The 21,238-nt window shown below is 46.5% G+C and overlaps 1 protein-coding gene across 1 annotated transcript in view; it reads left to right on the forward strand.

The window, feature by feature from the left end:
* Positions 1-21,238, forward strand: part of LOC121545431 (nuclear receptor coactivator 3-like) — a 109,451-nt gene extending 88,213 nt beyond the window's left edge. The window contains 19 exon segments of the mRNA XM_041855961.2: positions 3,181-3,281; positions 3,389-3,563; positions 7,602-7,784; positions 7,930-8,016; positions 9,953-10,093; positions 10,323-10,470; positions 10,981-11,534; positions 13,216-14,315; positions 14,506-14,620; positions 14,753-14,938; positions 15,091-15,321; positions 15,504-15,615; positions 15,766-16,067; positions 16,070-16,263; positions 16,339-16,440; positions 16,592-16,829; positions 17,813-17,990; positions 18,090-18,282; positions 18,815-21,238. Coding sequence (XP_041711895.2) covers positions 3,181-3,281; positions 3,389-3,563; positions 7,602-7,784; positions 7,930-8,016; positions 9,953-10,093; positions 10,323-10,470; positions 10,981-11,534; positions 13,216-14,315; positions 14,506-14,620; positions 14,753-14,938; positions 15,091-15,321; positions 15,504-15,615; positions 15,766-16,067; positions 16,070-16,263; positions 16,339-16,440; positions 16,592-16,829; positions 17,813-17,990; positions 18,090-18,282; positions 18,815-18,826 — 4,352 coding nt within the window. The 3' untranslated portion in view covers positions 18,827-21,238.

Genomic DNA, 21,238 nt, shown 5'->3' on the forward strand with positions numbered 1-21,238 from the left:
TAATAAACATAAATATAGCTTGTATTTACAATGGTGTTTGTTCTTCACTGGTTTCCCTTTTCTAGTGGTAACAGGTCACAAATCTTGCTGCTGTGATTGCACACTGTGGTATTTCACCCAATATATATATATATATATATATATATATATATATATATATATATATATATGGGAGTTTATCAAAATTGGGTTTGTTTCTGTGTAATCTGAGGGAAATATGGGTCTCTAATATGCTCATACATTTGGCAGGAGGTTAGGAAGTGCAGCTCAGTGTCCACCTCATTTTGTGGGCAGTGTGCACATAGCCAGTCTTCTCTTGAGAGCCAGGTCTACCTACGGCGGCCTTTCTCAATAGCAAGGCTATGCTCACTGAGTCTGTACATAGTCAAAGCTTTCCTTAAGTTTGAGTCAGTCACAGTGGTCAGGTATTCTGCCACTGTGTACTCTCTGTTTAGGGCCAAATAGCATTCTAGTTTGCTCTGTTTTTTTGTAAATTCTTTCCAATGTGTCAAGTAATTCTCTTTTTGTTTTCTCATGATTTGGTTGGGTCTTATTGTGTTGCTATCCTGGGGCTCTGTAGGGTCTGTTTGTTTTGTGTTTGTAAACAGAGCCCCAGGACCAGCTTGCTTAGGGGGCTCTTCTCCAAGTGAATCTCTCTGTAGGTGATGGTTTTGTTATGGAAGGTTTGGGAATCGCTTCCTTTTAGGTGGTTATAGAATTTAACGGCTCTTTTCTGGATTTTGATCATTAGCAGGTATCGGCCTAATTCTGCTCAGCCTGCATTATTTGGTGTTTTACGTTGTACACTGAGGATATTTTAGCAGAATTCTGCATGCAGTCTCAATTTGTTGTTTGTCCCATTTTGTGAATTCTTGGTTGGTGAGCGGACCCCAGACCTCACAACCATAAAGGGCAATGGGTTCTATAACTGATTCAAGTATTTTTAGCCAGATCCTAATTGGTATGTCACATTTTATGTTCATTTTGATGGCATAGAAGGCCCTTCTTGCCTTGTCTCTCAGATCATTCACAGCTTTGTGGAAGTTACCTGTGGCGCTGATGTTTAGGCCGAGGTATGTATAGTTTTTTTGTGTGCTCTAGGGCAACAGTGTCTAAATGGAATTTATATTTGTGGTCCTGGCAACTGGACCTTTTTGGAAACACCATTATTTTTGTCTTACTGTGATTTACTGTCAGGGCCCAGGTCTGACAGAATCTGTGCAGAAGATCTAGGTGCTGCTGTAGGCCCTCCTTGGTTGGGGACAGAAGCACCAGATCATCAGCAAACAGTAGATATTTGACTTCAGATTCTAGTAGGGTGAGGCCGGGTGCTGCAGACTGTTCTAGTGCCCTCGCCAATTCGTTGAATAGGGTGGGGCTTAGGTTGCATCCCTGTCTCACCCCACGGCCCTGTGGAAAGAAATGTGTGTGTTTTTTGCCCATTTTTACCGCACATTTGTTGGATTTTATAATGTTGTATGTTTTTCCCCCAACACCACTTTCCATCAATTTGTATAGCAGACCCTCATTCCAAATCGAGTCAAACGCTTTTTTGAAATCAACAAAGCATGAGAAGACTTTGCCTTTGTTTTGGTTTGTTTGTTTGTCAATTAGGGTGTGCAGGGTGAATACGTGGTCTGTCATACGGTAATTTGATAAAAAGCGAATTTGACATTTGCTCAGTACATTGTTTTCACTGAGGAAATGTACGAGTCTGCTGTTAATGATAATGCAGAGGATTTTCCCAAGGTTGCTGTTGACGCATATCCCACGGTAGTTATTGGGGTCAAATTTGTCTCCACTTTTGTGGATTGAGGTGATCAGTCCTTGGTTCCAAATATTGGGGAAGATGCCAGAGCTAAGGTTGATGTTAAAGGGTTTAAGTATAGCCAATTGGAATTTGTGGTCTGTATATTTTATAATTTCATTGAGGATACCATGAACACCACAGGCCTTTTTGGGTTGGAGGGTTTGTATTTTGTCCTGTAGTTCATTCAATGTAATTGGAGAATCCAGTGGGTTCTGGTAGTGTTTAATAGTTGATTCTAAGATTTGTATTTGATCATGTATATGTTTTTGCTGTTTGTTCATTATTATAGGGCCAAAAAGATTGGAGAAGTGGTTTACCCATACATCTCCGTTTTGGATAGATTACTCTTCGTGTTGTTGTTCTAGTGTTTTCCAATTTTCCCAGAAGTGGTTAGTCTATGGATTCTTCAAATACATTGAGCTGATTTCTGACGTGCTGTTCCTTCTTTTCCTTTTGTGTTTTATTGATTCACCATAGTGGGTATTTGGGTATTGCTCTGTTCAAGTAGACTGTGATTTTGCTGTGATCTGATAGGGGTGTCAGTGGGCTGACTGTGAACGCTCTGAGAGACTCTGGGTTGAGGTCAGTGATAAAGTAGTCTACAGTACTACTGCCAATAGATGAGCTATATGTGTACCTACCATAGGAGTCCCCTTGAAGTCTACCATTGACTATGTACATACCCAGCGTGCTACAGAGCTCTCTCTCTCTCTCTCTCTCTCTCTCTCTCTCTCTCTCTCTCTCTCTCTCTCTCTCTCTCTCTCTCTCTCTCTCTCTCTCTCTCTCTCTTCAGAGCAGGCCTGGCTGTTTTTCTTTGTGTTTGCTGTATCTTTTCCCCCCTTGGACCTAATCAGATGGAGTGATTCCTGTAGTCCAGCTCCAGATAGCTTCTGCATTAATACTGCTGCTGCCTAGTGCCTGCCTGGGTCTCTGCCAGCCAGCCAGTCCCTCTTAAATCTCACACTAAATATAAAGCATGGAGGCAGCAAGGCAGGCTGTTACCTAGTCCACACCATACACTAGACTGCTCTGGTCTACATCCAGCCCTGGTCTGGTCTCAGCCCCATCGCTCCTCAGACAGAGAAGCCTGCATATGGATGTTGCTCCCTTTACCTGGTGCTTTGTGTGGAGGGAAGGTTGGGAAACGCTGACCCCTGGTGGTTGTTGGAGCTCTAATAAGTGGATGGGGATGTAGAGTTACACAGATCTGTGTTTAAAGAGTTTACGCCTTTCACAGCTCAGCTCTTCATACTTGAAATGTTTTCTTATTTGCACACACACTTGCACAGGAGATTGTACAGGAGATGTGTGTTACTGTGTACTTGATTGTAGAATGAGGCATATCTGACTGTACGGTCTCCTCCGTTCAGGCAAAGCGTCCTCCAACGATGACGATGTACAGAAGTCGGACGTGTCCTCCACGGGACAGGGGGTCATAGACAAAGACCACCTCGGGCCGCTCCTGCTGCAGGTGAGGTCAAAGGTCACGACTCTCCTCTTTGATTGGCTGGCTGTGCTGACTCTGGCCTCTTATTGGCCTTTGTACTGACTCTTCATGTGTTTTCCCTCTGTCCTCAGGCCCTGGATGGTTTTCTGTTTGTGGTGAACCGGGAGGGCAGCATAGTGTTTGTGTCTGACAACGTGACCCAGTACCTGCAGTACAAACAGGAGGAGCTCATCAACACTTCCGTCTACAACATCCTCCATGAGGATGACAGGGAGGAGTTCCACAAGAACCTGCCCAAGACCAATGGTACCACACACACACACACACACACACACACACACTGTGACCCACCTGCTCACACACAAAGAGCTAGTTCTAAGCAGACAGAGCGTGGCAGAGCTGTCAGTCACACTCAGTGGTCCAGACAGTGTAAAACAGACCTGTGCTCTATTCAGATCTCATGGCAGCCATCTGGAAACTACTCACTACTGAATAATGCACTGCTGCACTTCACCAGCTTTCATTCTCTGTGTGTGTGTGTCTATTTATAAAGCTGATTAATTATGGATACGTGTGCTCAGCTGAACCTGCTCCCTGATTTACTCCCCAGCAGTGTTCCTAAGCAGCGGCTCCAAAGTGTCATCGTCTCTCTCTCTCTCTCGCTCTGTTTTGTACTTTCTGTCTTTTTCACCTATTCTCTTGTCTATTTTTATACTTAACTTAGTGTTGAATAATGTGGTTGGTAGGACTCTAGTTTCTTTCTTTTGCTTTCCCTTTCTCTATATTTCTTTTTTATTCTCTCTCCTCCCCGCGCCTCTCCCCCATCATTATCTCTGACTCCATGAATGAAATACGCTCTCTCTGCACATTCCTGTGGGATGACCACTGACCACGCCAACTGGGGCTTCACACACACACACACACACACACACATATGCACACCACACACACACACACAACACACATTTTCTCTTACTTTCACAACCCCCTGTGTGTGTATAGGGGGTGGGATGTTTTTGTTTCTCGTGTGTGTGTGTTTTCTCCCTGAATCGACCCCTCTGTCCAGCCTAAGTGCTGGTCAATTGTGTCTGAGGGGAAATGTCGGGCCTCACGGCCAGGCGGTGTTGTTGTCTCTGTCAGGCTGGAGAAAGGATCCTAATGGTCTAAGACCTTTTTAAATCATCTCTCAGTATCAGTTAGAAACCCCCATGCCCTAGGGCCCCCTCTCTGTACAGACACATGTTCCCTCAGTCCCTCCACCTGCCCTGTCAGAAACAGACAGACTGGAGGCCTTGGTCCCTGATAAGGCATCAGACAGACTGGAGGCCTTGGTCCCTGATAAGGCATCAGACAGACTGGAGGCCTTGGTCCCTGATAAGGCATCAGACAGACTGGAGGCCTTGGTCCCTGATAAGGCTTCAGACAGACTGGAGGCCTTGGTCCCTGATAAGGCTTCAGACAGATGGAGGCCTTGGTCCCTGAAAAGGCTTCAGACAGACTGGAGGCCTTGGTCCCTGATAAGGCAGACCTTGGGGGAGACTGGGGCCCTGTTCCAAACCTTCCTCACTCACGTCCTAATCATTGATCTCACATGACTGAATAGGAGAGAGGCAATGTAATGGAACCTGTGCTATTTTAACACCTTTTTAATTGTGTTTGTGTCAGACAAGAGAATGTAGGATGAATGCTAAAAGTATTTTCACAAGGCCTACAGTAGGATCTCTCTCTGTAAAGTTTAGTTGAGCACCCCTCCCCCACCCCATCCCCTTTCTTGTGAAGGTGACCCTCTTGGGTGGCTGTGCTTTGATGAGGAGTCAGGGCCCAAATCGGGATAGATGGCTGGGTGTCCCTGCCTACCTGGCTGCTCTGCTTCCCCCCTGCCCTCGGCAGCTGCACAGTGCTGGAGGGATATTGGAAATCGACACTTCAGCTACATTAATCCCATGGTCCATTTAGCCAGGAATCAGAATGAGAGGGAATACTTCTGCTTTTAGATTTAAGAAGGAAAGTAGTAATACTCTAGCAAGCAGGGCTGGTTCCTCTGTCGCGTGTGTGGTGTGTGGTGTGTGTGTGTGGTATGTGTGTGTGGTGTGTGTGTGTGTCCCGATATTTGAACGATTTAGAAGATTATACAATGCATCTTTCTTGAATTAATCTCATATCATGTTTGTCTCTGGTTGTGCCGTGTGTCCTTGTTTTATTCTCCGACTGCAAGTCGCTCCGGATAAGAGTGTTAGCTAAATTACATAATGTTATGTTTGACACTGACAAAATATGTTTGTGCGTATACTGTACATACTGTAGGTCTGAGGCTCTCTATCCGTGTTTGTTTGTACATACATATTTTTGTTTCTTTGCACCCCATCCCATGTATGAAACAATCTACAAAGTTCCCTACAACTGGATGTACTGATGCCTCTCAGGCAGTTCAACATGTTGATTGGGGACCTCTTTTTTTATGAGGAATGGGATTGTTTTTCTTGAGTGTGTTAGTAATTTTTTATACAGTGCCTTCAGAAAGTATTCACACCCCTTGACTCTTTCCACATTTTGTTGTGTTACAGCCTTAATATATAATGGATTATATTGCAAAAACATTTTTGGTCACTGGCCTACACACAAATACCCCATAATGTCAAAGTGTAAAACATTTAGTAAATTAGTAAAACATTTAAAGCTGAAATGTCTTGAGTCAATAAGTATTTAACCCCTTATGGCAATCCTAAATAAGTTCAGGAGTAAAACTTTGCTTAACAAGTCACATAATAAGTTGCATGAACTCACTCTGTGTGCAATACTAGTATTTAACATGATTTTTGAATGACTACGTCATCTCTGTACCCCACACATACAATTATCTGTAAGGTCCCTCAGTCGAGCAGTGAATTTCAAACACAGATTCAACCACAAAGACCAGAAGGGCACCTATTGGTAGATGGGTAAAAAACAACAACATTGAATATTCCTTTGAGCATGGTGAATTTATTAATTACACCTTGGATGGTGTATCAATATACCCAGACACTACAAATATACAGGCGTCCTTCCTAACTCAGTTGCCGGAGAGGAAGGAAAACGCTCAGGGATTTCACCATGAGGCCAATGGTGACTTTAAAACAGTTACAGAGTTTAATGGCTGTGATAGGAGAAAATGGAGGATGGATCAAGAACATTGTAGTTACTCCACAATAGTAACCTAATTGACAGAGTGAAAAGAAGGAAGCCTGTACAGAATACAAATATTCCAAAACATGCATCCTGTTTTCTACAAGGCACTAAAGTAATACTGAAAAAAATGTGGCAAAGCAATTAATGTTTTGTCCTGAATACAAAGTGTTATGTTTGGGGCAAATCCAATGCAACACATTACTGAGTACCACTCTCCATATTTTCAAGCATAGTGGTGGCTGCATCATGTTATGGGTATGCTTGTAATCGTTAAGGACTGGGGAGTTTTTCAGGATAAAAAATAAATGGAATGGTGTTAAGCACAGGCAAAATCCTAGAAGAAAACCTGGTTCAGTCTGTTTTCCACCAGACACTTGGAGATTAATTCACCTTTCAGCAGGACAATAACCTAAAACACAAGGCCAAATATACACTGGAGTTGCTTACCAAGAAGACAGTGAATGTTCCTGAGTGGCTGAGTTAGTTTTTAATTAAATCTACTTGAAAATCTATGGCAAGACCTGAAAATGGTTGTCTAACAGAGCTTAAAGAATAATGGGCAAATGTTGCACAATCCAGGTGTGGAAAAATTTACATTTTAGTCATTTAGCAGACGCTCTTATCCAGAGCGACTTACAGGAGCAATTAGGGTTAAGTGCCTTGCTCAAGGGCACATCGACAGATTTTTCACCTAGTCGGCTCGGGGATTAGAACCAGCGACCTTTCGGTTACTGGCACAACGCTCTTAACCACTAAGCTACCTGCCGCCTTGGAAAGCTCTTAGAGACTTATCTAGAAAGACTCACAGCTGTAATCGCTGACAAAGGCGCTTCTACAGTATTGACTCGGGTATGAATACTTATGTAAATTAGATTAGATATTTCTAAAATTTCTAAAAACACTTTGTCATTATGGGGTATTGTGTGTAGATGGGTGAGAAAAAAAATCTATTTAATCCATTTTGAATTCAGGCTGTAACACAACAAAATGTGAAATAAGTCAAGGGGTGTGAATACTTTCTGAAGGCACTGTGTTTGTATTCTATTGTATTTTGTAAATTGTGTGCATGCAGGGCTCCCTTGCAAAAGAGACGTTGGTCTCAATGGGACTCCCTGTTAAAATAAAATATTTGTATGTACTACATGTATATTGATGTGGGTGTCTCGTCCTCCACAGTTAATGGGGTGTCCTGGGGGGGGGAGGCGCCACGTCAGAAGAGCCACACCTTCACCTGCCGCATGCTGGTCAAGTTTGGCCACACCCACGGACATGTGGAGGAGGGACCAGGAGGGCCGCGCTACGAGATCATGCAATGCTTCGCCTTGACCCAGCCCAAGGCCATGATAGAAGAGGGGGAAGGTATGGACACACGCACACACAGACACACTCACATACAAACGACACACACACACAATCTTACACACATACACACACAATCACACACACACACGAGCCCAAACGTAATGTATGTGTAGCTAAACTAACTATTTCCCTTCTTCCTCAGACCTGCAGTCGTGTATGATCTGTGTGGCCCGTCGTGTGACTGCTGTGGAGAGAACAGAGAGCTTCAACACCCGGCACGAGCTTTCAGGTGAAACTGACCGCAACACAATTTATGTTTTTGACATATCCCGCAAACCTGGTTGCAGAGTTTGATTTAATAGGGCCTTGTGTGTACATAAAGTGTACAATATCCTTAAATGGGTATATACATTTTACAAAAATGGAGGTCTTTCAATAGGTACAGTGAGGGAAAAAAGTATTTGATCCCCTGCTGATTTTGTAAATTTGCCCACTGACAAAGAAATGAGCAGTCAATAATTTTAATGGTAGGTTTATTTGAACAGCAAAATCCAGAAAAACGCATGTCAAAAATGTTATAAATTGATTTGCATTTTAATGAGGGAAATAAGTATTTGACCCCCTCTCAATCAGAAAGATTTCTGGCTCCCAGGTGTCTTTTATACAGGTAACGAACTGAGATTAGGAGCACACTCTTAAAGGGAGTGCACCTAATCTCAGCTTGTTACCTGTATAAAAGACACCTGTCCACAGAAGCAATCAATCAATCAGATTCCAAACTCTCCACCATGGCCAAGACCAAAGAGCTCTCCAAGGATGTCAGGGACAAGATTGTAGACCTACACAAGGCTGGAATGGGCTACAAGACCATCGCCAAGCAGCTTGGTGAGAAGGTGACAACAGTTGGTGCGATTATTCGCAAATGGAAGAAACACAAAATAACTGTCAATCTCCCTCGGCATGGGGCTCCATGCAAGATCTCACCTCGTGGAGTTGCAATGATCATGAACGGTGAGGAATCAGCCCAGAACTACACGGGAGGATCTTGTCAATGATCTCAAGGCAGCTGGGACCATAGTCACCAAGAAAACAATTGGTAACACACTACGCCGTGAAGGACTGAAATCCTGCAGCGCCCGCAAGGTCCCCCTGCTCAAGAAAGCACATATACAGGGCCGTCTGAAGTTAGCCAATGAACATCTGAATGATTCAGAGGAGAACTGGATGAAAGTGTTGTGGTCAGATGAGACCAAAATCGAGCTCTTTGGCATCAACTCAACTCGCTGTGTTTGGAGGAGGAGGAATGCTGCCTATGACCCCAAGAACACCATCCCCACCGTCAAACATGGAGGTGGAAACATTATGCTTTGGGGGTGTTTTTCTGCTAAGGGGACAGGACAACTTCACCGCATCAAAGGGACGATGGACGGGGCCATGTACCGTCAAATCTTGGGTGAGAACCTCCTTCCCTCAGCCAGGGCATTGAAAATGGGTCGTGGATGGGTATTCCAGCATGACAATGACCCAAAACACACGGCCAAGGCAACAAAGGAGTGGCTCAAGAAGAAGCACATTAAGGTCCTGGAGTGGCCTAGCCAGTCTCCAGACCTTAATCCCATAGAAAGTCTGTGGAGGGAGCTGAAGGTTCGAGTTGCCAAACGTCAGCCTCGAAACCTTAATGACTTCGAGAAGATCTGCAAAGAGGAGTGGAACAAAATCCCTCCTGAGATGTGTGCAAACCTGGTGGCCAACTACAAGAGACGTCTGACCTCTGTGATTGTGATTGTGGTCCTCTGTAGCTCAATTGGTAGAGTATGGCGCTTGTAATGCCATGGTAGTGGGTTCGATCCCCGGGACCACCCATATGTAAAAATGTATGCACACATGACTGTAAGTCGCTTTGGATAAAAGCGTCTGCTAAATGGCATATTATTGCCAACAAGGGTTTTGCCACCAAGTACTCATGTTTTGCAGAGGGGTCAAATACTTATTTCTCTCATTAAAATGCAAATAAATGTATAACATTTTTGACATGCGTTTTTCTAGATTTTTTTGTTGTTATTCTGTCTCTCACTGTTCAAATAAACCTACCATTAAAATTATAGACTGATCATGTCTTTGTCAGTGGGCAAACGTACAAAATCAGCAGGGGATCAAATACTTTTTTCCCTCACTGTATATACAATCCATGCTCCACAATCTCCAGCTCCTCTTCTTTCCTCCAGGTAAGCTGATCCAGATAGACCAGAACTCTTTGCGTGCGTCCATGCGTCCTGGCTGGGAGGACCTGCTGAGGCGCTGTATCCAGATGTTCCTACAGCACAGTGACGGACAGCCCTGGTCCCACAAACGCCACTATCACGAGGGTACGCCACACACACACCTGTACCAATACACACATGTGTTACACGCAGTCGCACACACGGTACCTTTCCCAAAACACACATACCTGTCCAAAAACACGCATGAATGGCATCACAAAGAGCCACTTTTGTCATGATACCACCAACCCTATACCTCATCTTTGATATATATTTCACTTCCATATCTTGATATGAACCCATTGTATTTGCCCCCTTGTCCTTGGCCCCACAGCCTTCCTACAGGGTCACGCTGAGACCCCCCTGTACCGTTTCTCTCTCTCGGACGGCACCCCTGTCACGGCCCAGACCAAGAGCAAGCTTTACCGCCACCCCATGAGCAACGAGGCCCAGGGCTTCATATCCACCCACCTGCTACAGAGGTACACACACACACCTTCTGAGGTAGAAAACGAGTTACACACATTCTTGCTAACTTTGCAAGACACAGAGTACACAAACACACACAGCTGAGGTAACTGATGCCTGCTGATATCCACAACATCCTCTCTATGGCAGATGGCTCTGAAGGCTTGTATTGATGTTTCACACAGTGGAGAATGCCTACAGGCCACCTGGTGGTTTTGTTCCATTCTCAGTAAGAGGAATAGGTACAATTATTGTGCTTGACAAGTCTCAAAGAACACTTGGAAGAAGTAAGGTTTAGAAGGTTGAGTAGTGAATTGACTTTTTTTTCTTAATTTTTTTTCGTTAAATTACTTTCTTCAGTGTGTATGTACTTCAGTTCCATCTTATGACTATTCAAGAGACTCTTCTGCTAGACTGGATCTGAGTGTTTACCAGAATAGAGCGCCAAGGATGTCATGATAACCTCACTTCTCTCACATGCTCTTTTCTCCTCCTCCTTCTCGCCTCCTCGTCCTCTCTTCCAGGGAGCAGCATGGCTATCGCTCTGCCCAGGGCGGGGGCCTGATGCCAGGGCCTATGAGGCAGCAGGGCATGGGGGCCCCCAACCCCAACACCCAGATGAACATGCCCCCTGGTGGAGGCATGGGGGGTATGAACCGGGGCTACGGGCCCATGAATGAACAGAGCCACATGGGACAGATTGGAGGGGGTTCAATGTACGGAGGGAATGGAGGTGGTGGTAGCGGCAGGGGAGGCATGGGCAACAGAATGATGCAGATGAATCAGATGGGCCAGATGAACCAAATGAATCAGATGGGTCATCAGATGAACCACCCAGGTCCAGGGAACCACCCTGGCATGCAGCAACATCAGCTACCCCAGCAGCAACATCAGCAACCCCAGCAGCAACATCAGCACCCCCAGCAGCCCCCTTTCCAGAGCAGTGGGGGGTATGGAATGGGGGGTATGAACAGCCCCTTGGGGAGCCCCCGGATGATTGGCCCCCAGCAGGGGCTCCTGATGTCCCCCCGAAACCGAGGCAGCCCCAAGATGGGTGCCAGTCAGTACTCACCTGGAGGTACGTCAATCAGGGGTGTACAGTCGTGGTCAAAAGTTTTGAGAATGACACAAATATTAATTTTCACAAAGTCTGCTGCCTCAGTTTTTATGATGGCAATTTGCATATACTCCAGAATGTTATGAAGAGTGATCATATGAATTGCAATTAATTGCAAAGTCCCTCTTTGCCATGAAAATGAACTTAATCCCCCAAAAACATTTCCACTGCATTTCAGCCCTGCCACAAAAGGACCAGCTGACATCATGTCAGTGATGCTCTCGTTAACACAGGTGAGAGTGTTGACGAGGACAAGGCTGGAGATCACTCTGTCATGCTGATTGAGTTAGAATAACATACTGGAAGCTTTAAAAGGAGGGTGGTGCTTGAAATCATTGTTCTTCCTCTGTTAACCATGGTTACCTGCAAGGAAACACGTGCCGTCATCATTGCTTTGCACAAAAAGTGCTTCACAGGCAAGGATATTGCTGCAAGTAAGATTGCACCTAAATCAACCATTTATCGGGTCATCAAGAACTTCAAGAAGAGAGGTTCAATTGTTGTGAAGAAGGATTCAGGGCACCCAAGAAAGTCCAGCAAGTGCCAGGACCGTCTCCTAAAGTTGATTCAGCTGTGCACCACCAGTGCAGAACTTGCTCAGGAATGGCAGCAGGCAGGTGTGAGTGCATCTGCACGCACAGTGAGGCGAAGACTTTTGGAGGATGGCTGGTGTCAAGAAGGGCAGAGAGGAAGCCACTTCTCTCCAGGAAAAACATCAGGGACAGACTGATATTCTGCAAAAGATACAGGGATTGGACTGCTGAGGACTGGGGTAAAGTCATTTTCTCTGATGAATCCCCTTTCCGATTGTTTGGGGCATCCGGAAAAAAGCTTGTCCGGAGAAGACAAGGTGAGCGCTACCATCAGTCCTGTGTCATGCCAACAGTAAAGCATCCTGAGACCATTCATGTGTGGGGTTGCTTCTCAGCCAAGGGAATGGGCTCACTCACAATTTAGCCTAAGAACACAGCCATGAATAAAGAATGGTACCAACACATCCTCCGAGAGCAACTTCTCCCAACCATCCAAGAACAGTTTGGTGACGACCAATGCCTTTTCCAGCATGATGGAGCACCTTGCCATAAGGCAAAAGTGATAACTAAGTGGCTCGGGGAACAAAACATCGACATTTTGGGTCCATGGCCAGGAAACTCCCCAGACCTTAATCCCATTGAGAACTTGTGGTCAATCCTCAAGAGGCGGGTGGACAAACAAAAACCCACAAACTCCAAGCATTGATTATGCAAGAATGGGCTGCCATCAGTCAGGATGTTGTCCAGAAGTTAATTGACAGCATGCCAGGGCGGATTGCAGAGGTCTTGAAAAAGAAGGGTCAACACTGCAAATATTGACTCTTTGCATAAACTTAATGTAATTGTCAATAAAAGCCTTTGACACTTATGGAATGCTTGTAATTATACTTCAGTATACCATAGTAACATCTGACAAAAATATCTCATAACACTGAAGCAGCAAACTTTGTGAAGACCAATATTTGTGTCATTCTCAAAACTTTTGACCACGACTGTGTGCTTCATAAAACACAAGATGATCAATCTTAGGTTTTTGAAAAATGTTTAATGTTTTTTGTTTGTAAAAGTTGTAGTACAGTTTCTGACAGTGGGTTTTGTTTCTGTCCCAGGCATGCACTCCCCCATGGGCCCTCATGGAGGAGGAGGAGGTGGGGGAGGAGGTAGCACCTCTTTCTCCAGCAGCTCCCTCAACGCCCTGCAGGCCATCAGCGAGGGGGTCGGGAGCTCCCTCCCCTCCACCCTCACCTCCCCCTCCCCGACCAACAAACCAGACAGCTCCCCCAGCGTACATTCCTCCTCTCAGTCCTCTCAGCCCAGTCAGCCGGCCAAATCAGGCCCGGACGGCTCCAAAAGTCCAACAGGAGGCCTGGGTCCTGCGCCCGGCGTGCACCACCACCCACTCCACCAACACCACCACCCACACCCCCAGTCCGAGAGCTCCGGAGACAGGTTGGACAGCCAGGCCATGGCAGGCAGCAAGGAGCCCAGAGAGGGGGCCAGCGAGGCCGGGGTGGCCAGCTTAGAACCCACCCAGAGAGTCCCAGACAGTAAGGGCCATAAGAAGCTGCTGCAGCTGCTGACCTCCCCCACTGAGGAGCTGGGGTTAGGGGGAACTGGCCCCGCCTTGCCCTCTATACCTCCCCCACCAGGCAGCAGCAACACCCCAGCAGGGTCCGACATTAAGGACCCCACAGGAGGCATGGCCAGCCCTTCCTCTGCTGCAGTCTCCTCCTCTTCCTCAGCCTCCACCAGTCAGGGCCAGGCGTCGGGCGCGGCTCTGGCCAATGCTCTGGCCTCTGCCCACTACACGGCGTCACTGCAGGAGAAGCACAAGATCCTCCACAAGCTGCTACAGAACAGCAACACGCCCGACGAGGTGGCCAAGATCACGGCCGAGGCCACTGGGAAGGTGACCCTGGGGGGCCAGGAGGTCCCACGGGAGGTGGGGGCTGGAGGAGCAGGAGGAGTGACAGAGCCCAAGCAGGAGCAGCACAGCCCCAAGAAGGAGAAGACCCACGCGCTCCTCCACTACCTCCTCAACAAGGATGACACTAAAGAGCCAGTGGATGTGAAGCCCAAGCCTGAGGAGCTGGAGGGAAAGGGGCCCCCAGGAGCACCTGCCGGCCTCCCACCCAGAGGACCTGGCGCTGGACCCAGCCACACAACTGAACACACAGAGAACAAGATCAAGTCAGAGCCGCCTGATGAGGTAACCACACAGTGTGGTGGTCAGATCATTACATTACTGGTAGATTATTACAATTACATGAGTATACCTACTGACATACGTTGCCCATTGGCCTTCACTGTGAACAGTTTCATTACTATGAAATGCTTAACCTCTGTAGGTTGTGTGATACTGTGTTGTTGCTGATACATGTGTATCTATCTCTTCCCAGTTGGACAACCTGGAGTCCATCCTGGGAGGTTTGAGGGGTTCTGGCTCTGAGTTCTACCCCGAGCAGGGAGGAGGAGGGAACAAGGCCCAGGGTTGCCTCGATGAGAACCTGCAAGGTAGGACCTGTCACATTGAGCGTGTTGATGAAAAACGTTTTAGCCCTAGCCGCAAAGTAACCTCAGAGAATCTGGACACCAGACTAACATGTACCTTCTCTATCTGTTGTGTCCCTCTGTGTGTGTGTTCAGGGAGTCCGGGGATGGCCCCTGGCCCACGTGGGCCCTTCCAGAGGGCCATGTCAGCAGACGCCAAGCCTCCTGGGGGTCCTGGAGCGGCAGGGAGGCGCCCCATGCTCATCAAACAGGAGAACATGATGGGCAGCACAGACGGATACCCAGGGAACATGGGTGTGTGTCCGCGAGGCGTTGGAACAAGTAACTCATTTAGTTATTTCACTTTCTTTCATGCTCTGACATCTGTCTTTCCTCTGTCTTGCTCTTTCCCCTACTATCTAGGTCTGGGTTTCAGTCTATGTCATTGCTGCTTTTTAAAAAGAGCTAATCTGTGTGTGTTTTGTGTCCCCCAGGGCCGATGAACAGGGGCATGGGGGTTCCCCAGCGCTCTCCCATGGGGGGGTCAGGGGATTGGGGGATGCCTCGCTCCTGCGCCAGCCCCGTGGGCTCAGCCGGTCACCCCTCCATGAGCCGTCCTGGCATGGACTACAACTCCAAAGGCATGATGGGAGGGCCCATGGTGGGCAGGTCCAACAGTGTTCCTGGCACCAGATCAATGCTGCAGCAACAGCTAATGGACATGGGTACGTGTCTGTGTGTGTGGTTGTGCGTTAGTCCAAAAAATGAAGATGGCGGATGTAATCTCTGGGATGTCTTGCATGTGTCTGTTTGTATGCATGTGTCTATATGTGTATGTAATCTGTAGTAATTGATTCTGAGATATATAGTCTCTGGTTAATATTTGTTTTGTGTTGTATGTGTGCAGGAGGTTCTGGTGAGGTGGGGATGGGGATGAGTCCGTTCAGTCAACAGGGCCAGCCTAACCAGTCTCCGTCCTGGTCTGACAGTGTGATGGGTATGGAGGGAAACCACAGCAGGTAAACTAACCCTCTTGCCTTCCATTAAAATACACTGACCCCTGCTCTTATATCTAAATAATATTTTTTATAAAATATGATTTATACCAGGACAATTGGCAGCCAATGCTATCATGTCATACAATTAACGGTTCTCTGTGCGTGTTTCAGGCGTCAGTTTGGGAATGCCCTGGATGAGCTCCTGGCTCCGCCCACCACCAGCGAGGGCCAGAGTGACGAGCGGGCGCTGCTGGACCAGCTGGACTCTCTGCTCAACAACACGGATGGCATCGCACTGGAGGAGATCGACCGGGCCCTGGGCATCCCCGACTTGGTCAGCCAGGGCCAGGGGCCAGAGCAGCATGGTGAGCCCTTCCCCGGCCAGGATCCCTCCATAGTGCTGGAGCAGAAGCCTCTGTACGGCCAGGGGTACCCCGGACCCCCCTCAATGGCCATGCAGTCAGCCTACGGGGGAGCCCTATGCAGGGCCAGCCCCAACAAGGGGGCTTCGGCCCCATGCTCTCCCAGATGGGCCAAGGGGGCAGATTCCCAGGGATGGGAGGCATGGGGGGTATGGGTCACCCCCGTGCTAACATGATGAGACCCAGGATGATGAGTGCCACCAAACCCATGAGGCTCCAACTGGCGCAGAGACTACAGGGCCAACAGGTAGGAGACACACACACAGAGACCAATAAACTCACACAGGACTTTATGCTGACAACTTCTTCTTTCCTCCCTCAGTTTATGAGTCAGACTCGGCAGGGGATGGCCATGAAGATGGAGAACCCTGGAGCGGGCAACCCTGGCATGAGGCCGGGTATGCAGCCTGGCATGGGGGGACAGGTAGGCACTCCCCTTTCCTCCACACACACACACACACACACACACAACCTAGCATATGGGAGCCACTTAGGCCTAACCTTTCCTTGTTGTACATTACACACAGCCAAAACTCTAAATACACACACTCACTATACCCCTTCTCTGTCCCCAGCCTGGCTTCCTGAATGCCCAGATGATGGCCCAGCGTAGCAGGGAGATGGTGACCATGCAGATGAGGAGACAGAGGATGATGATGCTAATGCAGCAGCAACAGCAGCAGGCAGCAGCAGCAGCAGCCGCCGCAGGGGGGTTCAGCCCCCCTCCCAACGTCACCGCCCCCGTCGGCATGGACACCCCTATGGGAGGCCCCAACCTGGGCCCCCAGCAGTTTGGCTACGGGGGAAACTACGGTGAGTTTGGGTTGGTTTGACCTGAAGGGCCACAGTGTTTCTGCTCCCTAGTGGTGAGTTTTGTACTTGCAATGGGACATGGAAAGTGTGTGTGTGTTAAACAAGGGTGGGTCTAATCCTGAATGCTGATTGGTTAAAACCGCATTCCAGCCGGTGTCTATTCCACAAGATACCACCGGCTAAATCTATGACGTTAAAATGCCTATTTACTCTGTTCCATCTGACTGCGCAATCCACTATCTCATCAGCAAACCCAGACAATTTATAAAACTGATCTCCACTATAAAAAGCATCTAGATTATTTTAGACTAGCATTTAGTTTTCAACAGCGGAGATTTGTATAAACCTTGCTGTCTGTCTCTCCGACATTTGCAACATTGTTTCAATATTCAAATTCAATCTCCAGCTGTCCCATAGTAATAAACATGTCGGGACGAGACAGACAGGCAGGCAGCGTTTCTCAGCCAGTCAAAATCATGAATCAGCTGGCATTAATTTTATGGATATATACAAATAAATGTCACTAGAAAACAGCTTAAACAAATGCAAATGCAGCTACTGTTGTTATTCTGGCTGCACTGTTTGACGTGACTGTAAGTTAGCCGTAGTTGGCTAGCTAGCAAGCAAGGGATAAGAACGTTGCCAGCCAGTATGGCAATGGAACATTTAGAAGGAACGACTGGGTTGCAGAACAAAAAACTGAACGACTAGGTTGCATCTCTGGCAACCGAACCAATAGAACAAATACATTTTTCATAAAAAGTTTTTAATGAAAATATGTCAATCATTATTTGAATATGTTGGTAACCCGTTGAATAAAAGTGATAATGTCCTCAAAGCCGGTGTTTGGAGGATATATTGGGACGGTGCTCAACAACACTTGTGCCAATATATCCTCCAAACACCGGCTTCTCGGGCATTATCACTTAAGTGTGTGGGTGTGTGCGTTCACATGCCATTGCTCATGTAATATGTTCCTTCAGGTATGGCTCAGCAGGGTGACCCGTCGTTCGGCCCTGCGGGCAGCAGCCCCCCCAACGCCATGATGTCAGGCCGCCTGGGTCCTCAGAATCCTATGATGCAACCGCATCCCCAGGGTGGACCCATGTACCAGAGCGCAGACATGAAGGGCTGGTCGCAGGGAGGCATGGCCCGCAACAGGTGTGTGTGTAACAGGGAGGGAGAGAGAAATAACCTACAACAACCAGTGACAACATTCGTAACCAACTAACCCACCTCCTTCCCTCCCTGTCTCTCCAGCTCGTACCCCCAGCAGCAGTTTTCCCAACAGGGCAACCCGGGGCAGCAGCAGTTTGCCCAGCAGGGCAACCCAGGACAGTACGGGGGCATGATGATGAACGGGGGCATGCCTTCCAACGGAGGGGGGGGCCATATGGGGCAGATGGGGATGAACCCCATGGTGATGGGACGTATGCCGATGGGGCCTGATCAGGTACACCGCTGTTGTAGATGGGGTGTGTGTGTGTGCGTGCACGTACCTACCAGCTCTGTCTCACATCAGAATTAGACGTTCATCCATGTTTCTCAAACGTCAAATTTCAAAGTTGTTCCAAAAGTCAAATTTAGAAGTGTTTAAGGTTAAGTTCAGGCATTAACTCTGAATGGTTAAGGTAAGGGTTAAGGTTTGGGATAGGCTTAAATCAAAAATATCAAAAACAACTTTCTATAGCTGGATTAGAACCTGCAACCTTGGGAATCAGAGGCAGATGCTAATGCCAATCCACCATCCCCGTCCACAACTGAAACCTACTTGAAGGTAACAGCGCTCATTGTTGCCCATAGTGGCCGGTTTCCATGTCAACTCCTGACGTCCTCAGACATGGATGGACGTCGAATACTGACTTGTATCAAGGGTAACCTGGCTGGCACGTACAGTAAGCATGAGTGTTATCAATATTTATGTACGCACGCACACACACACACGATGTCTGCACAACTAACCCCATTACCTCTCTTCCTTACAGAAATATTGCTGAACCTGAGACAGAGGCGTGTGGTGGAACAGAAACAGACTCACTGTGATCCTTTCAGAGAGATGAGTGCAGTGCTCTGTGTGTGTATTGTGTCTGTGTGTTTGTCTGTGTGTGTGTGTGTGTGTGTCTGTGTAGCACTCTACTCCCACCAGTTGGGGCTGCTGCTCCTCTGGACTCGAGGCCAGTGTCGGCAGTCTCACAGCTGGAGGAAAACAGACAGAGAATACACTATTCTACTCTCACTTACTGTACATGAGACACACTATGACACACCAATGCACACACCCCAAAACATCCATGTATCTAAAGAGACATTGTGACACACAGACACAAACTGACGGATAGCCATTAGAAGACATCCTCTATCTCGTGGGATGTGACTACCATCATGCCGTGTTCACCCCTGGCCGTGGGAATTCTCTCTCTGCTTCGGAACGCTATGGGAGAAGACAGTGTTTCCTAGTTCTGGTCCTGGAGGACCACTGTGTATGCAGACCACGCATCCCATCCAGTCTCAGAATCCACACTTAATGAATGACATATATAGTCCATTGCTGGAGAAGGTGGGAGTTGATTGTAATCACTGATAGATACATGGTCAGCTATTTTCACATCCCCCTAATGGTTAAGATTAGGGAACCCTGATCCTAGATCTGTGGTTAGGAGCAACTTCTACCTCTATAAGGTATATTACTGTACTGATGAGCAGGCATGTAGTCAATGGCATGTAGTCAACTCAGAAGTAAGTAATTAAGAGTCAGCATCCATACACAGTGGTCCTGCAGGAGACTGGGTTAAGGTACGACAGAAATAAATACTAGTTGGCTGTGGTTGCACTTTACAGAAAGGCTGTCCTCAAAAGGATTGTGGCAATATTTATTGGCCAATAATTAATGCAGAACAGCAAATCTTCTTAAGTTTTTGTTTTGTTTTTGTGTTTGTCAAAGGATGGGGATTATTTTGATTGGAAATGGATTACTGTGACGATCATTATTCTAAATGGTTAACAAATGGAAAGGCAGTAAGCACAGATTTTATAGAACACTTTCTTCTGCAGTGTGTTGATTATGGGGAAGTTAGTGGATGAAAAAGGTTCCGATTATTAAAGCAGATCCTTAAAATGTACTGACCTATTTCAGAGTGCACAGTTACCCTCATATTTATACAACTATTCATAAATGTAAATGAGCATTTTAAAAACGAATGTGTATATTGTATTTTTAAGGAGGAATTTGTAAGATTTACGTCTTGGTTACCTCATGGAACACTTAATAGCAATTTGTTGCCAGTTATTGAATGAGTTGATTCCTAAATTAATCCACACACTGTGAAAGAAAGTGTTTCCCCCGATTTTAGTGTATGTTTATGCAGATTTCTAGCAATAATCCTTCCTCTTGGTTCTCCTGTGAGGGCAAAGTGAAGGACCATTTACTCAAAGCGATGGTACTGCAGTATTAGGATGTGACTCGTCTCGTTTGGAATTTTTGCTTTTGTCTGTGAATACAAATTGTAAATATGCTTCAAATGTATTATATATATATATGCTTTTGTAGGTCACATACTGTTTTTGCAGAGATTGTAAGGCTTGATATTTAAAGTATAATTTTCTTATTCTATCATAGGTCAAACAACTTTTATTTTCAATACTTCAACCATGGGCGAAAAGGAAGGGGGTCTTTCTTTGATCAATACTGAAATACTTTGGTTCAGGTTCAGTTTCTCTCAGAAAGCTACAACTGCCACTTTTGTTCTTTCAGAAAGCACTTTTTTAAATTTGTGATCTATAAATCATACATTTCTCATTTTCAAAGACATTTGCGTAGATTTAGAGGTGCTTGTGTGATCCTGTCATTTTCTATCAATAGATGTTTAATTCAAAAGAGCAAACAAACACACACGATGCCTAAAAGAGGTGACGTGATTGTGTTAGGCTTAGGGGGGTCCATGTTTCATACCAGTGTGTGGATTGATATTTTTAGATAGGGCCCTATGAGTCCAATGGCTCTAGTTCCATTCCTTATAATTCCATACTCTGTTATTGGCTAGGCTACTTAACAGCAACTATGTGCTCACAGATAGGCTATTATAGACCACCTAAAGCCATTGCAATATCAAAACTGCTTTTCTGGTTTTCTTCCCTTCCATTGGGCAGAGATACTGGGTTGTGGTGGTCAGTTTTACTGTATGTAGGTTTTTGAGTTACGGTCTTGATCACTGCGGTTGGTTCTATTTGTGGCTTTGCTTTTTGAAGTCAGCTCATATTTAGGGAGGCTGTCTGGCTACACTAGATGGTGATTTGGATTCCCTCCCTCTGTCTGGTCCTTGAAGGTTATTTGGGGACATTTTACAGTGGCTTGCGAAAGTATTCACCCCCCTTGGCATTTTTCCTATTTTGTTGCCTTACAACCTGGAATT

This window comes from Coregonus clupeaformis, unplaced genomic scaffold, assembly GCF_020615455.1.
Source record: "Coregonus clupeaformis isolate EN_2021a unplaced genomic scaffold, ASM2061545v1 scaf0012, whole genome shotgun sequence".
Lineage (NCBI taxonomy): Eukaryota > Metazoa > Chordata > Actinopteri > Salmoniformes > Salmonidae > Coregonus > Coregonus clupeaformis.